Raw genomic sequence first — 24,508 nt, forward strand, 5'->3', positions numbered from 1 at the left:
CTCTTTGTGATCTTCTACCACACTAAGAAGTGTGTCGATTGTATTTAAGATTCCCATAGCTGTCACTGCTTTATCATCACTTCCTTCTTCATCAGGCCCAGTCTGGATTACCTGGTTAAATGTCATGGCCTGCAACAGTACAACATGTCTGATTAACCAACACAAAACATCACCTTTCCGAAACACCTAGCTGCTCATAAAGATTCAATATCTTTAATTATGGAAAGCTATTAAAACAGAATACCTTTTTGGAATCAGCTTTAATTTATCCAATAATAGGTAACTTTGGGAAGGATAAATTCATTTTCAAACAAAGTCACTAAAGGTCTGTCATTAACTGCAATATTCCAACTCGGAGAGATTCATAGTCACTTCCTATCTAAGAAAGCTAAGATTTCCCTTCCTAATACCAAGAAACAGCTACCAGGCCTAGAATATTGGAAGAACTCATGTTTCAAAACAACAATGAGTTGCAAGATATTCAGTGGCAAATATCTAAAATCTCCCCAGCACACCCCTGTATCCTTGCAAACGTCAGGACCTCCGTGCTCATGGAAAGACAAGCCCATAGTAGGAACCCAAGAAAGGGGTGGAGGACTGTGGCATGCTGGGTTTTTTGTTTTTCATTTATAGCCTTTCAGAAGTATGGCGCTTACTTAGGCTGTGAAAGTTAGGATTTCCTGCAAGCATGTGGTTAGGAAACCCTACAGCAGATAACTCCTATGGAAAAAGTCTGCCTCTCTGTCTAAACGCCCATGCTAGAACGGAATCACTGTGTACAATAATGTTAGAGATATCCCAAAGTGGAAAGGTCCTTAGGAATCACTGAGCCGAATCCATCCTCTACCAAAGCTGAGCCCAACGTCTATAGCACACAGTGTGCAAGGATGCAACACTTACCAAGTGCTGGGTCATTTCAACAGCAATAGGCGTAACCTCTTCACTGTACTCGCAAATCATTTTCTGAATCACATTGGTCAGATCATCATTTTCAGTCTCTCTTATAATATGAAGAAGAGCCTGCATCACAGGCCTGATGAAGGGGGTAATGTATTCCTTAGCTGCAAAATAAAAAAAGAGCTCCCATTACTTAGGTGCTACTTTGGGACTATTATTTCAATGGATCTTCAGAAAATGCCCTCTGGAGGTAAAATAAAAGTATCTTCACCTCAACTTTAAAGATGGGACACGGAAAAGGGCCACCCAGTTCAGAAGTGGGGACACCAAAAAAAATCAACGTTCATCTTCTGGCTCTAAAGATTGCCAGGGGCTCTTGCCTTTGCATGGCAAGAGGAAAGGACAGCCCTTGGTGATATGGGAGTTGGGCGTCTGTGCCCCCCAGCCCGGAGCCATGGTTTCAGAGTGTCTGGGACGGAGGCATCGAGACTTCCATCTGAGCTATTCTACCTCTATGCATACTTCCCCAAATATACACACAGAGAAAGTTGTGGCAAGACTTATGAGAAGTGAATACAGAATGAAGTAAATAAGAGGAGGAACATGTAAAGTATAGTCACAAGATAAATGTGAGGGTAACCATAACCCCCCTGCCAAAACACCGGGGTGTGACTATGACCAAACCTGTCCCCTAAGAAGGAAAGGAGAGAAAATACAGCTTCTCTTCCCTGAAGAGGACCGCAAGGAGAACATTGCTGAGACAGTGAATGTGCTGGTTAGTTTCACACAATTAAAACATTATCTTTCTTCTATTCTTTGAAAGGTATGACCCTCTGGGGAGGGGGAGGGGCATAGTTGGAAATGAAGGTGAGCAGTAAGTACACATTTTAAGGCATCAATAAAAAATAATTTAATACAGAAATGTAAATGGACAGATTTCCTCCACGTCACTTTATAACGTTTTACCTTTCTCCTGATTGCTAATCAGAACTTGAAGGGCAATAGCAGCTTCCACTTTCACAGGCATCTCTCTGTCATCAATCAGACACCGTCTGGTCAGTTCCAAGGCTGTCTGCAGGTTCTGGTCACTCTTAAACTTCACTTCACAGAAATAATGAAGCACCCAGCAAGCCTTTAAAAGATTTGGTTATGCCTCATTTCAACCACATGGAATGATAAGCCAGATCATAACCAAGTGTTATTAAACATCCAAGTTTGATATGTCCGGGAGTTTGGAGGCTGACCAGTGGTAGGTTTGTCCAAAAGGACATCACTAGGCCAGTACTATGATCCCAGTTTTCTCTCTGGCTGCAGGATTATGTGTGGGCAGCAGGGTCTGGATGCAAAACGCAAACAGACAATGCTACCAGACACAGATGAAAACTATGCACACAAGGATGCAGCCATTTAGGAAATCTATGTTAAACAGAAAATCCCAACAGACCACACATAATTAAGAACCCAAAATGAACATACAAAGAAAAGTAAGTTTTAAAATGTGCTTACCCTTGCTCTCATGTAGCCTAGTTCACTGCTGAAGAGGGGGAATACATGATTCTGCAACATGTACTCCATCTGATCTTTGTAGATCTTTTTCTGTTGATACATAAGGAGGGTTATTTCTTACTGAAGTAATTACTCTTTAGTTGTTTCCAAAATGCAGAACTAAGGCTAAAGCTAAAACTGTGCCTCACGGTGCAGAAAAAAGCCTACATTACTCTGTCTAGTCATCCATTGGGTTTGGGACTAAAATCTTACTCCTTGTAATATTTCATTTAGAAGATTACATACAATTCCAAAACCCCAGAAGGATTCATTCTTCCAACCACAGCCTGAAACCTAAATATACTTTACAAGTGTATCTGTATGTTTATACATGTGTGCACACACATATACAAAATCAATCACTTGGGTTCATTAATGCAAATCAAACAGTTACAAAAATGTTTAACTCTGAAATGTTTTTGGTCAAGACCTCTGACAGACCTGTGACTTCATCTGTAAAAAGAACTCTAGGTGTGCAATTCGTTATAAAGGAGGTAATCTGAACGGACAGTCAAGCCAGCCCCAGCACTGAGAGTGCCAACACGTCCACAAGCTGGCGTGTGTCAAGAACAGGACATGAACTCATGCTGCCTGTTCCATGGCCTGCTTTTTTACTCCCATCATGCTGTCCCTCATTCCACAGAGTTGCGCTATGAAAATGAGTTCTCCCAAATTAGGCTGCAGTTTTTTAAAAAGTAGTATTTTAAATACACAAGAATTACAGATTTAATAAATCCTTTTCAAATGACAAAAGACTTCTTTTATAACTCAAATATTCACTCTGGAATTTGTATCTGCTTTATAAGCTCATAGCTATTCTGTGTTTGAATTAAAAGCAGGGCATGCTAGTTACAAAGGTCTGGTTTTCCTCGAATGCCAATGGCATATATCCATGAAGCATCAATTAACCAAAACCAACTTGGTGTCCAGGACATCACTGAGCAGGACTAGATACACAAAGAAGAGAGCTGCCATGCTCCTGCTCCCATCCCCCAGCTCTTTGTACCTTTAGCAGGATTTCAGCCAAAGAACCGATCATATGCAGAGCACCATCTTTTTTCCGAGGATCAGCATTTGGCTCTGTAAGAATCTGATAGCAAAATCCCATTGTTTTCTGCAAGACCTAGAATAAAGACAACGGCCAACATGGTGAGTGCTCAAAACTAAGACTTTATTTTCTACCAGAAAACTTTTAAAGGATCCATGATGTTAACCTACACAAAGGACAGCAACAGCATAAGGAAAGTCAGTAACAAATTAAAAGTACTAAATTTGTAAAGCAGCTGTCTTTGGGCACATTTTAAAGCAATCAATCAATGTTTGTGAATGGGTATTTTGCCCCAAAGAATTAACTTACCTCTTTTCTCTTACTACAGGCTGTAAACAAGAGTGTCTGGGCAGCAGTAGTGGGAGAAATGAAGTCTTCAAACACATCTATAGGACAAATTGTACTGTAAGGCTAAGAACATCTTAAATCACAATAATTCCCAGAATTTGACACAATTCATGAAAAATATGATTGTATTGTAAATCTGGTTTGCCATTTCTCCCTATACCCACATAAAGGATAGAGATACTACACAGATGCCCCCAATTCTTCAAACTCCTTCAATCAATCCTATAAACTACTCCTTTACTCCACCCTCCACTCCACCTACGAGTGGTCACATGGAAATCACCATTACACAATAAATGTTCCATTGCCCTAAGGAGTCATTCCCCTCTCTGATAATGATCTCTGGTAATTCCTCCTCCCTCCAAAAAGTATTCTTCTCCCTTAAAGAGACCATCAGGAGTTTCTTAGGTCATTTTCCCTGTCTTTACTTTCCAAAACAAAATTAACCCAATAGCTAAGGCACTTCTATTCCTGGCCCCTTTTGTCTTGCTGCTCAGTCTTAGTGATCCTAACAACTGCCACCTTTCCTCCTACCCACTAATAAAGAGCTCAGGTGGAGCAGTCTCACTGACTGGGTACAATGCAAATTTCTTTTATCAACCTCCCCTAAGCAGTCCCTTTGTTTCACTCTAATTGATGCTATATTTCACCCCCCCTGAAGCTACTTCAAATTTTCTCTTTCCTCTCCAACTTTCCTTTGTCTTTTCCATTCCTGAGAAAATATGGGCCATTCAAAGTGAGTTCTTTCTAGGTACATCGCCAGTGTACCCTAGGACCTTTTAAATTTATTTCTTCTATTAATAAGATTCTTATCACTGTCTTGAAAGCCCAGTTCTAGAGTTTCTTCTTCTGAATCCTCACATGTCTGGCTTAAGGGTCATTTCTGGACTAGCTTCAAATGCAGACACTGACCTTTCTATACAGCTATGGTGAAAGGAGCCAACCACTTATGCTACAGCACATGCCAGCAGAGTGCCGGGTGAGGATGGCGGGACCTATCCCTCGTATGGCCTCATATGATGTTATTTCTGCACTAGGAACATGTATATTCACTTAGTAAGAAATTAATATGGGCTTGAAAGAGAGACAAGCCTATGGGTCATGACCAAGTCCTTACCAAACTTCATGCGTATATATTCATAAGGATCTTCCTGCCAGAGCTCCTCATCAGCATCTGTATAGCACATCAACGGAAAAATAACATCTTGGATGATGCCCTGTAATTTAAAAAGTAAAAATGACCATTTTGACATCAATGGCTATTATTCTCTAAACTCTCTATAACATGTAAATCCTACAAAAAAGAAGGCATTTGTCTCAATAAGTCATTAGTTATCTGCCCTTTTTTCAACTTATAAATTCATGAGGATGGCAGGCAGATATTGGATATGTCAAGGACTCAGTGGTACTTCATGTACTTTTAGGTCAAACTCATCAAGTTGGAGAGTTCTACTATACAAAAGCAAACTGATTATTTATAGAAATATTGGCCAATTACAATGGAAAGTGAATCTGATGTGAAGTTTGGCCTACAAGTTTTTTTCTGTCATTATAATTAAATAACTGGCTACTATCAACAGGGTCATAGAGCTAAAGCTGGAAAACATCTTGGGACCACAAAGTCCAAACCCTCTGATTTTACTGATGAAAAAAGTGAAGCTGGACGAAGTTAATGGGACTTTCTCAAGGTCATGGGGATCATAAGACACAGGCTTTCAATTCAGGCTATCCAATCCCAGAGCCAATAGGCTTTTCACTGTCCCAAGCTGCCTCCCACTTTAAATGAGAGGAAAGTGTTTATAAGATACAGATTAAACTGTAATAACCCAAGTCAAGACATGTAAGGCATCAGGGTATCAGAATTACATTATATGCTATCCATCTCCATCATAGCACTAGGACTAGGTAACTAAATCATAATATTATTGAGCAAATGAAAACCATATTCAGGTTATTTTAGTTTTTTCTCTACTTCTAAATGCATACACAAACATCCTCCCCCCCTATAATTCTATAAGCACAACTGCCAACTTTGAGAAGGAGCATCTTTACTTGTATATGTGGTTTCAGGTTCTTCCACGTGACAGCGTGAGACACTCCTTGGTTGATGTAGTTCAGTGTCTGCTGTAAAACTCGAGGCGCCATGTATTGCTTTTCTTTGTATTGATACAGCACCTTCAGCAACACCTACGGAATGAAACTTAGCAGTTCAATATATGTGACAAGTAAAAGAGAAATAAATCGCTACTGATAGAATCATAAACCAAATATTAAGATTCCTTCTATCATAAATTATGACATCTTTCAGAAGAAGACAAATTATCTGAATATGGCCAAAGAAGGAATTGGTTTTGCTTGATAATGCATATTTTCAAGAAAGATTTTGGGTTTTTTCCTTAACTGGGAGAATAGAAGGGGCAAGAAGAGAAAAAATTTCCTCCTCATTAAAAAAGAAAAAGGAAAAAAGAATGAAGTTAGGAAGAATGAGTTTAGTAGATAAATTATATTTTAAAACAACTTTTATTACATCAGACACTACTAAATTTATGAAAAAATTTTAAATTTGGTCAATCACAGAGAGAGCAACTTCTTCTGGAACATTTTAACTTGTTCACTACACTGTTACACCGGTTTGCAAAAGGTAAACAAAGAAAAATATTCAGTGATTACATTAAATTAGAGAAAAGTAAGGTTAAAAATTTAGATTATCAGGGTAATTAAGCAAAGGAAATCAGGGGGAAAAAACAGAATGCAAATAGTTCTACAAAAAATGTTGAATTTCCTACTGTAAAATATTTCTATACTTCATTCCCATAGTGTGAATACTCCCTCCACCAAAGCAGTCCCTTTAAATCTTTAGTGGATGATATTTATGAACTGCTGTGGCCAAAAGAATTCATGGCCTGGTCAGTCAAGAAGTAGCCATTAATTACCTCCTCTGTGCCACGCAGTGTATCCTGGGATACAAAGAAAGACAAAAAGGCAGTCCCTGCTCTCAAAGAACTCATACTTATAATGAAAGTGACAATATGAAAACAACCATGTACAATTATGCTTTATCTTGGGTAAATTGGGATAAACAGAGGAAGGCATCAGCATTGAAGAGGAATCAGGAAAGGCTTCTTAAAGGAGGAAGAAATGAGGAGAAACAGTTCTCTGTATGGGTGAAATGCACAGAATCAAGAGCTGGATTGTCTTGTGTGAGGAATAGTCAAGAGTCCAGTGTCACCAGACTGCAGAGGACATGGCAGTAAAGTAAGGTGGAAAAAGACTGGAAAGGTAGGAGGGGACTGGATTATGAAAGGCTCTGAATACTAAACAGAGTGTTTTGTATTTGATCCAAGGTACTAGGGAAGCCCTGATGGGTACTAAGGAGAGGGCTGACATGGGGAGACTTGGTGGCTTCTGAGCCTCTCTATATTTATTAGTTAAAGTGATACTGATTTGAAGGTCCAAACACAAAGCCTTTCCAGCCTACAAATTATCACAAGAGCTGAAGCTTGGCTAGCGGTGCAGTCAAATCCAGGATCACCATCGTGCCATGAAGAGGCAGGCATCAGAGTAGTTTAATTCTACTAATATCTAAGACAAGGGTTTTTTACCTGTTGGACACCAACAGCAAATGCTTTTAGGAAGACTTCAGCAAATTCATTATACTCCTTGGAAACATTGCCAGGGCTTCCATACCTAAAACAAAGTAAAAATAACCAATAACCTCTTGCTATGCTTTAAAATAGTTTAAAATAGCCTTTGGGAGCATGGCAGGGTGGGAACATTTTTAATTATTAGTCACAAGGAAAGAAGCTTACCTTTCAAAAAGCCTTGCCAAGATATGTAAAGCCCACTTCTTGCATTTCCACCATGGTAATTCTGGCCGATCATCCTCTTCTACTTGAAGGGTTTCCTTTTAGAAGAAATTTTATTAATGATAATGATTTTTTAAAAAATTACATTAAGTATTATGCTATCACCATGGCTGTGGAAACCAAAATTATCTCCCAATGTACAAATCTTCCATTTAAATAAAGCAAGCTAGGAAGTAGCTAGTACTTTCAATATGTTAACTTTCAGTACTTTTTGCAAACCATGGTGATCTGTAGTATAAAACTTCCACAAAGTGGTGGCCACTTGAGGTAAAAATAATTTTTTAAGTAATCTAAGAAGAAACACCATCCCTCCAACTATCACTAACAATTAGTTTAAAATATGAAATTTCATAAGGAACTCTGATTCAACCAATAAATAATTTAAATAATGCTTGGAAACCTTCATTTTAAAAAAATCCAAATTGCCATAGCATGCAAATATCAGAGCCAAAAGAGCAAAATAGCAATAACTGTAGAAATATGCCACCTAAAGTATGTTTTGTGCCCTTTCCTTGAGAAGGACGGGATGGGTAGGCAACTTCAAAGATAGGAAGCCCTGATCAGATCCTGCTTGGGACACATCCTAGCAAAATGACCAGAGACAGCGTCACTTAACTTTAACTTCTCAGTGCCCAAGACAATCCTCTAAGAGGAAAAAGAGCATAAGTTTGGATCTGTCAGTGAACCCTATGAGTTCTCTACACTGACGAAAATCTAAGGCCTTTACAAATTCTTCTCCTCAAGAAGCCCCTTTCCTTAGAGTCAGTAGATTAGATAGAGGCACTTCTGACAAAGGTAAAGACAGAGGTCCACCAACGCGCCATAGAAACATGTATCACCTCCAGTTTATTTGTTTGATCCTGGGAAATGTGAACACAGTTCCCATCTAATCTTCTTGAGTAGCAAGCACATAAAGCACTCGGAAATAAAAAAAAGAGCAAGAAAAAAACCCAGCAGCATAGCTTCCTGGAGTCACGCAGACATAAGGCCAGCCCTGAGATAAAGACCCAAGCTCTCTCCAGGCTGCTTTTGTGCTGCCTCTAAACATTAAAGCCCTGCTGACAGTAGGCTTTTATTAACTCAACCCAATATTCTCCAAGAGCTAATTCGGGGCCTAAGGTTTGCAGTCTGTACCACAGATGGACGACACCCATGACTATAATCTGTTCACGCACATGAAACAAGACTTCGGGCGAGCCAGCACTTTAAAGATGACCTGACCCGGATACGATCATCTCTGTAATTTCAGGTGACAACTAGAGCTAGAAAGCTGGAGGAGTTTTGGCCACACCTGACACTGACACAAGGCCCGACCTGTAAATTACCCACTATGGAACACACCTCAGCTCTTTCTAAGACAGCTTCTCCTACATGTCATGTGTGGTTGGTGACAAACTGATGAGGTGGGAGGGATGGACAAAACTGCTGTGTATGGTTAAAGACCACAAAAAATTATTAATTGCTCATTCAGAACATTAAAATCTTTAATCAAGTTCAAGCCACCAATAGAAAGGAGACAGATATTTACCACATTATCTTTTCCCACATATAAGACTGTCCTCTCCAAATTATCTGAATCAGAGCCCAACTAGTTTCCTTTTTTCTAACTGTCTTTGTTGACTCAAGACCAACAAAGAAAGACACTGCTATCTCAAGGTCCAACCAACCTCAACGCAGCAGAAAGACACCAGCAATATATGGACAGCACCCAGCTCCAACCTTTCCTAGGGAGCACAGCCCTCTCACACACATCAAAATGGAAGCACTTTGGAAAAAAGCTGATGAAACGTTTCCTGGAATTCAAGCCTCCACAGAAGCCCAGGCTGACAGCTCCCCACCCTCCCCCGAGGGCAGGCACTTACTGGAGGCACATCCCTGTTCACAACCGTCTTCAGAATCTCTATCCATTCTGTCAGATTCGCCTGATTTATCAGCTCCAGTGGAAGAGTATACTTTAAAAGGAGAAAAAAAAGGTCCAACTTTTTTTTAAACAGCACCAAAATGTTCGATTACCAATCAAAATACTTTGCTTTTTTTTCCTGTATTTTCTGCTTCCTATAAGTAAAAATGTCACTCATTACAAACTTCAGTCTTCTTAATACACATAACCAATCCTCAAGAACAATCTTTGTTCGTGTTCCATTAGAAGATGTATCTTCAAACTTATTTTATCTCAGGTAACTGGTTCTATTAGACAGTAACAATCTGGGAAAAGCGGCTCTTACAATGACTTCAGACTGTTTTTCTGTGAATAAAAATGTAAACAATGCACCAACAGGTCCCAAGGAAGGTGTCTGAGGGAGGACAGATACTTTACATAAATTTATGGGAAATCATGGCCAAGACTCCTAAGAAGGACATGCAATCAATGAGTACCTGAACAAGGGCATAGAAGATCTTGAATATTTGTTTCTGAATGAGGACTGACTGATCAGACTGATCAGGAAGAAGCTGAATAAAACGATCCTTCAAAACTGGTAAGAAGTGCTGCATTGCTGCTACCAAAGGACTCCGTTCCTCTGGCTTCTTATACCTTTGGGTTCAAATACAAAACAAAAAATCCCTAAGAACTTAAAGTCACAACTATAGGTAAAAAAAATAACAAATATTTCATATGAGACAGAAGCACCCTCCTTGAGAACATCTAAGGAAAACCAAGGTTATTTCAAACACAAAGGCAACAGCAAGCACACACCTATGCTGACAGGTAATTCCAACAGTAGCTGATCTGTGGGGTATTTTCATCCATCAGACATTTCATTCAGTGTCATTTAGGTAAAGGTTACAAGTTCTGACTTGTAAGGATACCCTTAGACATTAAGTCGGTATTATCAACTCTGTGGTTCAAATGAGACCATGGCTCAGAAGTGACATGTCCTGACCAAGGACATGTAGGTAACGATTTGGCAGAGCCAGGATCTCAAAACACTTCTGACCATAAATCCAGAGTTCTTTGACAAAATCCCTTTCTTGTCAGTAAAATACAATCCTTCAACTTTAAAAAAAGAAAACAACTTTAATAAAATCCGATGACTGACACGTCACGAGATCACTTATCTCACTAGTAGTACTTGTGTGTTTTTCTTTTAAAAAGTAAATTAACTGCTTTGAACAAACCCTACACTTTAAGTAAATTTCACTTCCTCTTATTTTCTGGCTTTTTTCCTAGGCAGCTATAGTTCACCTAGTGAAACAAAAGCAAAATAGGGCACTTTTGATATAATAAAGACTTTTTAAAAGCTGCCTCCTATTTGTTATATGATTTCTTCCATTTATTTTAGTCCAACTACACAGCATGACTATAGTGAAAATGTACTCAATAGGAAAGTATATGTAGAACCTATACAGAACTGTATGCAGTAGTGGGGTGGGAGGGGGGTAGTGGGGGGTAGGTGTGGGGGGGATAAAATCTCAATTGTATGGCAGTGATTGTTAAACATTAATAAATGAAAAAAAAAAAAGCTGCCTCCTATAGACTCCGGTAGAGCAAAGCGAAATGGGACAAAAATAAAGGAACTCTGGACAGTACTAAACACAGATAAAAATGAATACATTAAATCACCAAAGCAGCACTCAAGAAAAAGTTATTTCTGAAACTGGTAAAAAGTAATCAAGAACATGGGGCCATGACCAACAGCATGGAGACTATTTTAAGTATGCAAACTGAATTAGCTAATGTGTGTATACTTCATTACACTCAGTAAGGTTGATCCTTGAGACAACACAACTCAGAAAAACACCTTTCTTTGACAAGTCAATTTACAATTTTTATAATGCACAGTTGACATTCTAAAGGAACATAACAAAAAGATCTACATCGTCAGTCTTTAAACTAGATAAAACTTGTAACGCAATGAAGGATTGAAATTTCCTCTGGGCAACATAATACTCTGTCCTATAAAATGAAGTCATTTCCATTTCTGGGTGACACTGCTTTTTATACTATATGAATACAAATTCTGGCTATGGAGAAATCCTTAAACTGTACTGAGCTGATGTTTACAATCTAGTAAATGAAGATGTATCCAATGCTACAATTTGTACATGCTCACGTTAAATACAGTTACCCCTTCCAACTAGCTACTTTCCTCATTGAAATTTCAATCAGGTCAGCATAAGAAATTAAATGGGAATTTTGGGGGTGTTTTGTGGAAGCTGTAGATGACTCCTGAAGGCCAGCAGATGATACAAAGCTTATGACCAAATATTTAACAATCAGGTACTATAAACACCTCATAAAAGAAAAAGAACAGTTCTTTGGTACAAAGGGAGGGTTGAAAATTTTACCTAGATTTTCCAGATCTCAGGGGCACCACATTGCAGCCCTAGCCCCCAGAATATGGAAGGGTTAACTGTAATGGTCACATCTGAATATTCTTAGTAAAATTGCGTATAGTTTTCAAGATGCTACGCTGTAATCATGTCGTACATTTGGGCCTATAAAACAGAGACTCTATTTAACTCGGTACAAGAAACAAGTCCTGTAAGTTTTGTAAACTTCTAAGTTCTATGAGAGCTCACAAGTTTATGAACAACAAATTGTTTGAACAGTTTGACTCTTGTGACCTGAACTCTAGGTGGTTTTTAAAAACCAGGAACCTCTTCAGACTTCTGCTCCCTTTTCCATAAGCTGATCCCCCTTTCTTTAATGATCAGTAGCTTCTCTACTCATCACTAAACCCTTATTTTCACTATTCTACAAACATATAATGGTGATTCCCACTGCCACCCAATTATAATTTCTCCTGCCTGGCAGTGCCCATTGGTCTTATTCATTTAAATATCAAATCCTATCCCTTTTTTCAATCAATCTAGAATTTACTGAGCATCTCTCCTTGGAGGTCATTTTTCTGTAAGTCCTTCATGCAACATTGGTATCTACCTTCTCTCAACTCTTATCACACTTAGAAGTTGAATTTCACACCACGAACTGAAGTAGCCTTTAACAAGGTCCAGGCACCAGAGACACAAAAGCAAAAGTGAACGTTCTATGGGGAGACAAGCAGAAAAAATATTGGGAGGGAAAAACCTTAGCAACTTGGGGGTGTTCAAGCAGAAGGTGGCTACTGAGCTGAGCAAGTCAAAGGAAATCAAAGACTCTAAGAGGAGATACTGAGGAGGCAGGGCATGTCAGCAGGAGGGACAATCAGGGTAAAAGCAGGGACAGAGGAGACTAAGTGTCCTGTGAGGGACACTAAGTGGTCTGGTAGACTGAATGATATAGGAAAAGGAGGAATAGATTACATCATAGTTTGAAAAGTGAAGTGGAAGTAATGCCAACCACAAACAGAATGGTTCCAGGTTCAAGTTTAGTTACTAAGGAAGGGAAAAAAAAAATCAGGAGCTATGAGTCACAGGATTACAAATGGAAAATACCAAATCATGTTCAACACCTGATTCAGTAATTCAAAAGTATGAATCTTAATATATTTAAGAAATGCTATTAAGGCTTAAGTCTCCCCTTTGAATTCTCTTATCTCAACACTCACAGATTTTCTCTAAGTTTGAGAACTCACAGTTTGAGAATGACATACGTACTCATAGTTTTTCACCAGCTGATATAGGCAAAGAAGGATTCCGAGCCAGCAAGCACTGTTATCAGCCTGGAGATAAAAACCAATCTTGTCCACAACTGCAGTCCAGCGGCTTGGGTAATCATGTTTGATTATGTGATGAATACATGTAGTAAGCTGAACCCTGAAAGTCAAATAAGATATATAAATAGGGGAAAATGCTACCAAGAGTGCATTATCCATTTTATTAATCCAACTTATATGTAATTTCAAATCATGATTTAGTCTTGAGGGATGCAGATTCTGTGGGTAAATGAAACACAATCACCTTAAGTTCATTTCCTTTTATGGGTCAGTGGATAGAGCCAAGGACATTGAAAATCTTGAGCCATCAAGGACTAGCTGTCTGACTAGCATCTTGGAATCCCTTTCCTCACCTACAAAACTGTCCTATTTCACAGGGTTGCTGTGACATGTGAAAGCACATGCAAGACCCTGAGGCATGCAAAGATGGAAAAGGCCAAGATCCTTCCCCTTCAAAGCTAGTACTGAGGGAAAGAGGTACATAGAATATGATTAAATGCAAAGGTAAAAGAAGGAGTAGCATTACGATCCTCAAATGGAATGCACAAGGAAAAGACAATCATTATAAAAATGTAAGGTATTATTATCAAACACAAGTGATATTAGGTTTCCTGGTTGTCCTTAAATTTTAGAGTCTGAGGAGGATCATCCCAGGATAGTAAGGCCTTTCTCTGCACTTTTATAATCGGGAAGTTGCCACTAAGCAATTAACTGACCCTGTGAGAAAATGTTTGGCTTGACTCCACCTATTTCACAAGATTTTGCAGTTTCTTCTTTCCAATAGAGGTAGTGAATAGATATAGACACTTGCTAACTTCCTTAATAATTCCTTAGGTTGATTCCCCCCAAACCCACTAATTGCCTAATATTATAGATAATAAAACAAGACTACGCACAGAATTCCTTAGTAAGAATGATTTAACAGATACATCTGCTGAAAAGTGAAAGAACCTTTCAGCTTACAACTATAGAACTACACATGCTATTTCTGCACTGGTTTCTAGGGTCTTTACTATTTAAATGTCAAAACATGTGGGTTTTTTTTAAAAGACCAAAGCAGAACAAATATGATATTACTGAAACAATGAATAACATTTTAAAAATACCTGATAAGTTCAGGGGAGTGAATAATAGCTTCTACAATATTTTCACGGATACAATGTCGATCTTCCTCTGGAATTGTGTAAGGAGGTATTTCCCCTGGCGTAGTATCCCTATCAGGCCAATACTGAGTTATCATATTTTTCAAATAGATAACACCTGAAAGATATCAGGACAGTTGGACAAAAGAATAGTTAGGTACATGATTAGCCTCCTGATGTATCACTAAAGAATCTAAATAAGTGCTTTCAAATTACAACTGATTCTTTAAAAAAAAACAGCCTCATCATCACTATTTCAGAAGTTGACTAAGTATAATTCAGACATTGGCTTTCTGCTGTGTTGAAAGCACAGCCTAAAGAAAATGCTATGAATATATAATTCTTTTAAGGAGATCAAGATTTCAAGGCATTAGATCAGAAAAAAAAATTATTTCTCCTTTCCAAGGGCAAACAGTAATTTGCAAGACAGCTCTAAATTATAGGTTAATTTGTTAAATAAGATATTCTTCAATGCTTTCAAAACAGTACCAAATAACAAAATCATTTCATATGCCACATGGCTTCGATAATCAAGATTATTTCACTCAAACCATTAAAGAAAGTATTTTATACCACATCTTGGATCAAAAGTCACTTAGAATACCAAAAGACTGAAAGGTAGCTTTCACTATTTGGTAGATTACAGACCATACCTTCTTGTCAGTAGTCAAAATGCTGAAGTTGTCTGTCTGCTAATTACCAAACTTAACTAAAAATGATGATATAGCGGAACATATAGATTTAGCAGTGCTCTTCAGACATGCAAAAAAAGACCTTAATTATAAATGAAAGTTATGAGAAAGAACCAGATGCTGATTACTGAAAAGCACTAGCTCTGTGATTTATAATTTATTGATTTGTTTATGCACTGGTCAGACCGGTTTCAAAATAGATTCAAAAGCCAACCTATCTTCTGCCTCTTCTAATGACAAGTGATACAACTAGAGCTAATAATTTCCACTTTTCCTTCTCTATGCAACTCAAGTACTACATGCATTTTCATAGATCATCAAAAAGAACAGATATGTTCTTCACCAAAAACTAATTTTCTGACGTAAGTAGATTCAATTTGTTCATCTCTGAAATTTAGTCCCATCTTCTGAAAAGTCAAGGAGATCTCTAAATTTCATCATAAATTGCTTAGAAATTGAAATGACCCTTATTAGTTATCCAAAAGAATAAATAAACGTGACAAAGTCCATGGGCAGCACCAAAAATCAGCTGAGAATGCTAAATTTCAATCCTTTATGGTATAAGAAAATGACAGACTGTGAACCAAGTTCATACTTCCACTCTAAACTGTTCTTATCTATAAAATAAGCTTGAGAATAAAAATTGGTAGAAGAGCAAACTTTATAAAGTTAGCTCCACAAATGAGTTTTTCAACAATAAGTAAGTAGTCCTTAAATCTTGGATGTTCAAATTAATCATCGTTCACAGGCTGAAATCTAGAACAAAAACATACATAAAGCAAATGACTCATTGGGCCCATCATTCTAAACTATATTAATATATTCCAAGTTCAGATTTACTAAGGAGAAATGTTTTAATTTTGTTATTATACCATTGTCTCTAGGCATAAACTGAGACATTTAAGTTGAAGTGACACCCTACTCACTGGGCCTCTGATAACACAGGCATTCATGACCCAGGATGCTGGACCCTAGCCCAACAGGCAGAAAAACCACTAAATGACATGCTATTGGATAAGTCAATTCAATTGTGAACATTTAAAATAACATTTGCACATTCAAAAGAGAAAGGTCTCTGCAAACTTGCCTGCCTGTCTCACTGGTAAATCCAGCTGCTCGGACATGGTGATTTGTAGCAAAGTTGAAACAAAGTTCACGGACTTGTGAGCCTACAAAGCAGAGGAGAGGATGACATTTTAACACTTCTACAACTGAGCAAGATTTAAGCATACTTTTATTGTGGTTAGTTAAACTAAATACATGTTAAGGAACACCAATTAAGTATTTCTTAGTCTTTAAAAATCTGCACCCCCACCTTTCCAGACTCCCCCTACTCAAGCCAAACTGGTCAGTTGTGTTCGCCTTAATTCATACCATCTGCTCCATCCAAACTGGATCTCACTAATCTCTTCCTGGCTTGTTTCAGGGCCCAAATTAAAATCACACCTCCTTATAACCTTCCCTAATGAACCCACCCAGGTATGATCTCTCCCTTCTCTGAAAAATTAGTTCCTTTGGCACTTATATACTACTTATATGTGGACTACTTACACCTAAGTTCCTAAACCAAGATCCCGGAACAGAACTGCCCATTTCTCACATACCACTTGACAGTTCATTTACAATTTGTATTTAAAAGTGTACTAAATGAAAGTAGTTACACAAGCAATCAGTCTCTAGATATCAAATTCTGATACATTTAATGGCCATGAAAAAGGACATAGAAAATGTTAGGAATGACTTGAAAGTTACTATGCACCCTTTAATCTAGACATCCCCTGCCAGGCAAAAAGCCCAGAGGATTGAAAGAATGAATATGTACATAATTAATTATGTAACTAATAACTAGTTAACACTTGGGGGAGGAGGGGAAATTGGAAACAAAACAGATGCCCTTCAGGTGAAGAAGACCTCAAAAACCTAAGACTGATGTGAAATTGAGGTAAGAAGGCCCCTTCTTTCTTTGCAAAGGTGCAAAGAGGTGCAAAGATTATGGGAGCGGAACGCAATCAAGTGGATCGATATGTTGGTCATTTTTGCTTAACTATTTTTTTCTTCATCCTTTGTTACAGGGGTGGTTCTCTAGGAAGGAAAAAAAGGGAACTGAGAAATGAAGGTGACCTAAAATAGTACGAAGAACAGCTCACATTTAAATAGCCCTTACTATCTGCCAGGCACTGTGCTAAATGCTTTTACAAAGATTATTTTATAATGAGAGGAAAAGTTTTAGAGAACCTGGGAAGATTTATATGAACCGATTAAGTGAGCTAAGCAGAACCAAGTAAACACACAACAATCAACTATGAAAGACAGCTACTCTGAAGACGACAAGGATCCAAGAGAATTCCAAAGGACTCATGATGAGAAAGGCTATCTACTTCCACAGAACTGACAAACAGTGCAATATGAAGCATAATTTTCACTTTTCTGCAACATGGCTAATACAGAAATGTTTTGTATGATTTCACATGCGTGATCAAGTTACTTGCCTTCTCAGTGGAGGGGGAAGAGCTAGAAAGAATTTAGAACTCAAAATTTTTAAAAATAAATGCTAAAAATTATTTTAAAAAATTATTTATTTTGATCTTACAAACTCCTTGGAGTTAAGTGCTATTATTATCTTATTATCACCTCCAATTTACAGATGAGGAAGTCAAAGCAAATGTATCAAGTGACTTTTCAGGGTCAGAGTTAAGTAATATTTGAAGCTAAATTTAAATTCTGATCTTCAGGTCAAGCACTTTATCTACTACATCAAATACTTGTACCAACAAAATATATCAAAGACTTTGGGTACAAATTATGGTGCTGACTCCTGGACTTTCGTTGGTAGTAGGGATAGGGATTGGGATCTCACTAGTATAGGAAACTCTCTAGGGAAGTAGCCTTCTTCCACCAAAGCAGTCAGCACATTCTCTATAATTTGTAGTCTTAAATACTGAGAAGTTAATTAACCTTTTCTCAGGGAAACCCCAGTCACTGTCGCTCCATTCTATCCAACCAGCAGGATGCCCCTTGTGTTAGTACTGTACACTCTTCAAATCATAATGAATACGGACTGGAAGAGCTTGTGGCCCAAATATCCACAGGGTCTTTAGAGGGCTTTATCTACCTAAGTAAAAACACTCCACAGTAAGATCCTGCTTAGGTTGTGAAATGGGCAGTGGAGTGCCTAGCTTCAACCCTAGGTCTGAATTCGGGGGTTCCTCACCTTGAAGCATGACCCGGCCATATCAGCCTCTTTTCCTCCTGGAGAGATCCACTCTCCATTTGAGAGGAGGAGCCTAGGTGAGCCATCCCTGGTGCCAGCTCTGCTTCTGACTTTCAAGACAGATGTCATCATAAAAGTATCCCCTACCCTCTGCTTTTCAGCTCCCTTGGGAGGTAAGAAGGCCCCTCCCTTCTTTCTTTGCAGAGGTGCAAAGATTATGGGAGCGGAACGCAATCAAGTGGATCGATATGTTGGTCATTTTTGCTTAACTATTTTTTTACTATTGTTTTGCCTCTGTTAGAGTGTAAGTTCCTTGAGGGACAGGGCCTTTTTATTCTTATATTTTTCTTCCCCTCTCCCCACTTTAGTATGGTGCCAGGTAAGGATTTCATAAATGAATAAAGCATTTATTAAGCACTTACTTACATGCAAACTATGTATACAAATTGAAAACGAAGACAGTCCCTACTCTCAAAGAGCTCACATTCTAACGAGCGAGACAACACATACATATATGAAAGGTTACAGCTGCAACTCAGGATGGGAAAGCCCCATGATCCCTTAGGATATATCTGGAAAGGAGATGGAATATCTGGTCTTTAATGTTATTTCCACAGATAAAATTGATCAGTTTCTAACACGGAACCATTTGACAATGGGCTAGAAGCACTGCCTTAACAAATGTTCTTCAATGTAGGGTCCAGCTCTGTCTTTATCAGGTTCAGAGGGGAGATGGTGATCAAATTTAACTGGAGCATTCTGCTTCCTTATTCTTCTCCGGGGTATCTTGGGTCTACCTTGCATGTGGCATTTGGTGGGGATGGCTGTAAAGGTCAAGATGGAAGGATAAATGCTTATTTTGTCTTCTCTTGCTTTCAGTGTCCTCATCTATAAAATCAGTGTAATTACCAGCCTCTGCCAATACATGGAAATGTTTTATAACTATAACATAGTATATAAATGAAAAAGATTTGTAGAAGTGCACATCCATCCCTCCACCCCCACCTCTGGTTAAGAAAAACTCCAAAGACTTGGCATAATAGGCACTTAATAAATTACTACTGACTGACCAATCTAATCAAGGCCTGGCTCTGAAACTAACTTTATAACCACAGGAAAATAACATATCTGTACCTCACCTTCTTCATCTATAAAACGGGGATAACATTACTGATAGCACTGTTATGACCAAAAAACTTTATGCCTCCATCATCCAGCAGAATGATAAAGACGATCAATATAGCCTATTTTGGGCTATAAAAATGTGCATAGCCTTTGATCCAGCAATACCACTTCTAGGGCTGTATCCCAAAGAGATCATAAAAATGGAAATGGGCCCCACATGTACAAAAATATTTATAGGAGCTCTTTTTGTAGTGGCCAAGAACTGAAAATTGAGGGAATGGCTGAACAAGTTGTGGTATTGTGGTATTAAGAAATGATGAACGAGCAGACTTCAGAAATACCAGGATAAACTTATATGAACTGGTGCTGAGAAAAGTGAGCAGAACCAGAAGAACATCGGACACAGTAATAGCCACAGTGTGTGAGGACTGATGGACTTAGCCCTTCACAGCATTGCAGGACCTAAAACATTCCCAAAGGACTCATGATGCAAAATCCCATCCACATCCAGAGAAAGAACTATGGAGTCAGAACGCAGAATGAAGCAGACTATTTTCTCTTTTGTTACATTTGGTTTTGTTTAGCTTTCATTTTAATTCTTCTATGCAACCTGACTAATGTGAAAATGTGTTTAATAAGAATGTTATGTGTAGAGCCCATATAAGATTGCATGCTGTCTTGGGAGGGGGAGAAAATTTAAAACTTAGGTGGTTGTTGAAAATTGAAAACAAATAAAAAAATAAATTTGGTGAAAAAAAATAGTGTTTTGCTATCAGGAAGAAGGAAGTTCCTCACATTGAGTACACAAAAAATAGATATTAAAATAAGATTTTGTTAACCCTAACTTTCAAATTTCCCTAAACCCCATTATATCCAATAAGGAATATATTTTTTCTTTAAAAAAGATAAAATCATTAAGCTGAATCCTCCTAATTGCTGATTCAAATGAAGTTTTGTACCTCACTGTATACAGAATGCCATAAGCTTTGGATAATAAAATTACAGCCACAGGAGAAATTAAGAAAATCTTAAGGGTTTTTACATATTTCTAACACCAGTTTACAGACTTTATTTTAAACAAAACCATTTTAGTTAACTGTTCTATGATTCCTGTAGCTGTTTTGAAAATACCAATTACTTAGAGTCTTTCTCCAGCTAACTGGAACAGATTAAAACCTACTGGCAAATGCCAGTTCACTGAAGGTTAGAGTCTCAGTTTGGGGATGATTCTGTGTTAAAGTTGCAGTACTGGCATAGTTCTTAGTTGGATCTGTCTGAACTGAATGCTATTTTTAGAAAAGCAGAGACAGGAAATTGTTGGTCTCTCTACAGCCTAGTGATGAGTTTCAACCTATACATAAAGGCAACTGAGGCTTCCATATATCCAAATAGAACTGCCAATTAAAAAAGAAAAAAAAAAACTTTTAAGACCTGTATTTTTATTAATGATCCACATAAGATGCAATCTTTAGATATGCAGATAAATGAACCCAGATGAAATGAAAATTGTTAATGGTTCATTCCCTAAAGGTTTGTAATAAGAGCATAATGTAAATAGGCAAATGTTTTTTGTTTAACTTCCTCTGCTCCAATTAAAATCTTATTATAGATTATCAACATCAAGATTCCCTTTGTGAAAAATCTGAAAACAATGGAGATGAACACAACTTGTCCTAGAAAACTCATTCAGTTCAATGGGGGTACTAGTCTTATGCCTTACCCATTCAAATCAACAATCATACAGAGTTCTCCTTAATGTCGATATTTCTACCATTCAGAAAAAAAATTAGCCCACGTAAGAGGGTACTAAAAAAGTTAATAGCAAAACTTACAGATGTATAAACTCTGCTTCCTTTATTAGGCATTTTCAGGCATGTTCTTTCAAGTAGACAAATTTCGTATGGATATGGTCAGTGTCCTCAAGAGGAGGAGGTCGCTGGGAGCCAGATATCATGGTAGCTATGAGTAAGGGAGGTCATAATGGCAGAATGCCAGAGCAGCTGGCCTAAATCTAGATTCAGTATACCCTACCAAATACGGCACTGAATGAAGACCAAAGCCCTGTTCCCACTTCAAACTGGCTCCCAAAATTGGCCAGAGAGGAAAGCAAAGGTAATACATATTTGAGTAAGGTACTTCATAGAACATAAGAATTTCATAGCTGAGATCATTCAGACGAACTCTTTTCATTTTAAATGAAAAAAATTTTTTTCATTTAAAGATAAATGAGGCCCAGGGGTCCTCTGGGATTTATAAATGGCAGCAAAAGTGAGGTGTGAACTAAGGTCTTCAGACCTGCATTCCACTGTAACCACTTTCAGCTGCCCCTCCCTATCAACCTGGAGTGAGGAGAAAAATCAAGAAAGAAATGCATCTTGATGACTTAAGTATGTCTTTCAGTTCCAGTTCCCCTCACGCGGTCCTCACAATTAACTGCAAAGACTTTTTATCTCAGATAAAAAGCTCTCATCATCATTCAGAACTACTCTAACTCCATTTCAAAAGCAGAGCTTCAACTCAGTGACTACTGCTATCTTAGTCTCTACTTCTCTCATTCACCAGATATTAAAACACACTCAACCCCCAGAGTCTCTTAGCTTTACCAGACTCACCTAATTCTATGTCAGTCATTTCATCACTTTGGACTTTTGGCTTCATTTATCTTTACATGTAAAATGAAAAGTTTTTTTCATTTAAAATGAAAAGAGTTCATCTGAATGATCTCAACTATGAAATTCTATGTTCTGAAGATGAATAAAAATGATCATGATTGTTTTGGTTTTTTTTTACTAACCCATATGAATTAGTTTTCATCAATCAACAAGCAGTTAGGCATACGCTAGATTCTGTAGATATTCCTACCATCTCAAGAAGCTTAGATTTTAGCAGGGGAGAGAACACATACATATGGTATATAAAGAATAAATTCAAGGTAGGGAATGAGGGCACTAGCCAGGTAGAGGGATAAGGTAAGGTTTCATGTGGAAAGCTAGTGCATAAACTCCACCTTGAAGAAATTTAGGGCTTCCATGGATTCCTCAGTGCAAGGAACACTGAGGCAGGAGACAGGAGTTCATTCAGAGTGTCAGAAACAGAGAATTCCACTTTGCTGGACTTTGCCAGAGTGTGGGAAGAAGAGTAATATATAAAAAGCTGGAAAGGTAGGTAGGGTCCAGGTGGCAAAGGGCTTCAAAAGTCGAAGTAAAGAATTAAAAACTGAAAGAAAAAGAAGAATTAAAATCTGATTCCGGCGATAATAGGGAGCTACTGGAGTTTACTCAGTGGTAGAGTTTCCCATTCAGATATGCACTTAAGGAAAATAACTTTAGCAGGAAAATCAAATTCTTTAAGAGGTCATACTATAAACAAAATAATAGAAATTTATAAGCTATATGGTTATTATTCCCAAGCTTGTCTCCAAAGAAAAGTTATAAGAAGGTATCATCCCAGGTTGTTTAAAGAAGTGGGAGACTATGGCCCAGGAAGTAAAATTGCATATAAGTTTGGGGATATGTTGATTAGTTTTTGCTGAATTCTTCCTCTTTTTTTCTTCTGTATTATACAGAATGAACATGAGGTTTGAAATATCTATGGAACATCCAATCTGAAATGTCCAATAAGCAGTTTCATACAGGAACAGACTTGAGAGTGATCTGCATAGAGATAACTAAACCAATGGGAACTGATTAGGTCGCTAAGTGATAAACTGTACCTAGAGGGAAAACAGGGCAGGAAAGAGTTTTGGGTATACTATACCAAAAGGATATACCCCTTCTTTACCGATGTGTTTTCTATGACAGTCCAGCAAAGGAAACTAAGAAAGGGTAATTAGAAATATAGGCAAACTTAGAGAGAACAAGGCCTCAAAGAACTCAGAAAGGAGACTACTCCAGAATTTCATGAACTAATGAAATGACATTTCTTAAGCACTTACTACGTGCTAAGGACGGGGGGATACAAAGAGAAAAGTCAGTCTAATGGAGGTTTTAAGTCAGATAAAAAGGTTCCATGGTACTTAGGGCACAGTGGCAAAACAGATGGTAATGTATGTTCTTTAATATTATTTCTACTATTGGAAATCCTATCTGATGTTGAACCATTTGACAGTGCCAAGGGCTTCTGCAGAAAGAACTTTATTCTCCTGGTCTTCAGAAGCTAGGATTGCTGGGAAAGAAAGGGTTGCAGGAGTACAAAGAGCAACAATTAGTAGGTCACAATCTCCACAGAAATTACTTACTAGGATAATGGCTGTGGGATAGAGGCTAGAAGGACAGGTGGAAGGTGAGGGAACTGCCATTCCTGGGGCTACTGGGCTTATTTATCTAATACTGGCAGACTGTATTTGTGGCTAAAAAGCAGGCCCCTTCTGCATGGTGATTGTGCTCCTCAATAATGGCCGTGGAGCTCAAACCGAAAAGAATGATTGTTAATAAATGAGCATTTAGTAAGTCAAGGATCTTATGTTCTAATAGAGGAGGTAACTTGTAATAAAAGGCTCCAAGTTAGATGGAAAGGTCCCATGGGCAAAGCAGAGTCTAAAACTTCTTTAATAAAGATGGATTTTACTTGGTATCAGTTGTTCATGTTGAATCATTTCACAGTAGCAAGGACTTTGGTGGCAAGAAATTTTTTTCCTGGGTCTCCAAAAACTCTTGGGCTTTCCTGCCCATTTGTGACAGTTGGGAGTTTGCGCAAGTTGTTAAGAAGGTGGGCCGCTCTAGAGTAAAAAGCAGGGTTGGTAGTCTTGGAGAACCTCCAAGGCTCTGGACTCAGGGTCTTGGGGCATCTTCACTGAGATCTGAGGAAGGTGGTGAGATGTGACTTGACTGGTACAAGTCTTCTTCTCTTGTCTCTTCCTGGAGGTACCTGGCTACTTCAGCTATGCTGGTTCACTTTCCCTGTGGGTGGCAATAACCCTGTGGGTCAACAATATCAAAGCTGTAGAGGTCAAAAAGGATGAGGACTGAAAAGATTTCAATCAATGATACACTATATGTGACTATTTACACAGGTTGTCTCCCATTAAAATGGAATCTG

At 38.2% G+C, this 24,508-nt stretch overlaps 1 protein-coding gene and 1 non-coding gene across 2 annotated transcripts in view; both read right to left on the minus strand.

Annotated features, from left to right (window-relative positions):
- IPO7 (importin 7) overlaps positions 1 to 24,508 on the minus strand; it is a 49,269-nt gene that overhangs the window by 12,096 nt on the left and 12,665 nt on the right. Inside the window, exons 2-16 of the mRNA XM_072619471.1 lie at positions 16,223 to 16,304; positions 14,408 to 14,561; positions 13,243 to 13,401; positions 10,081 to 10,237; positions 9,567 to 9,656; positions 7,648 to 7,742; positions 7,441 to 7,525; positions 5,891 to 6,025; positions 4,956 to 5,055; positions 3,800 to 3,876; positions 3,449 to 3,565; positions 2,404 to 2,493; positions 1,864 to 2,029; positions 901 to 1,061; positions 1 to 129 (exon numbers count right to left, since the gene is read on the minus strand). Coding sequence (XP_072475572.1) covers positions 1 to 129; positions 901 to 1,061; positions 1,864 to 2,029; positions 2,404 to 2,493; positions 3,449 to 3,565; positions 3,800 to 3,876; positions 4,956 to 5,055; positions 5,891 to 6,025; positions 7,441 to 7,525; positions 7,648 to 7,742; positions 9,567 to 9,656; positions 10,081 to 10,237; positions 13,243 to 13,401; positions 14,408 to 14,561; positions 16,223 to 16,304 — 1,797 coding nt within the window. The remainder of the gene's footprint in view (positions 130 to 900; positions 1,062 to 1,863; positions 2,030 to 2,403; positions 2,494 to 3,448; positions 3,566 to 3,799; positions 3,877 to 4,955; positions 5,056 to 5,890; positions 6,026 to 7,440; positions 7,526 to 7,647; positions 7,743 to 9,566; positions 9,657 to 10,080; positions 10,238 to 13,242; positions 13,402 to 14,407; positions 14,562 to 16,222; positions 16,305 to 24,508) is intronic.
- LOC140512937 (small nucleolar RNA SNORA23) lies at positions 2,116 to 2,298 on the minus strand. The gene has a single exon (XR_011969990.1). It is a non-coding gene; the product is annotated as a small nucleolar RNA SNORA23 (small nucleolar RNA).

Source organism: Notamacropus eugenii, chromosome 6 (assembly GCF_028372415.1).
Source record: "Notamacropus eugenii isolate mMacEug1 chromosome 6, mMacEug1.pri_v2, whole genome shotgun sequence".
NCBI classification, from domain to species: domain Eukaryota; kingdom Metazoa; phylum Chordata; class Mammalia; order Diprotodontia; family Macropodidae; genus Notamacropus; species Notamacropus eugenii.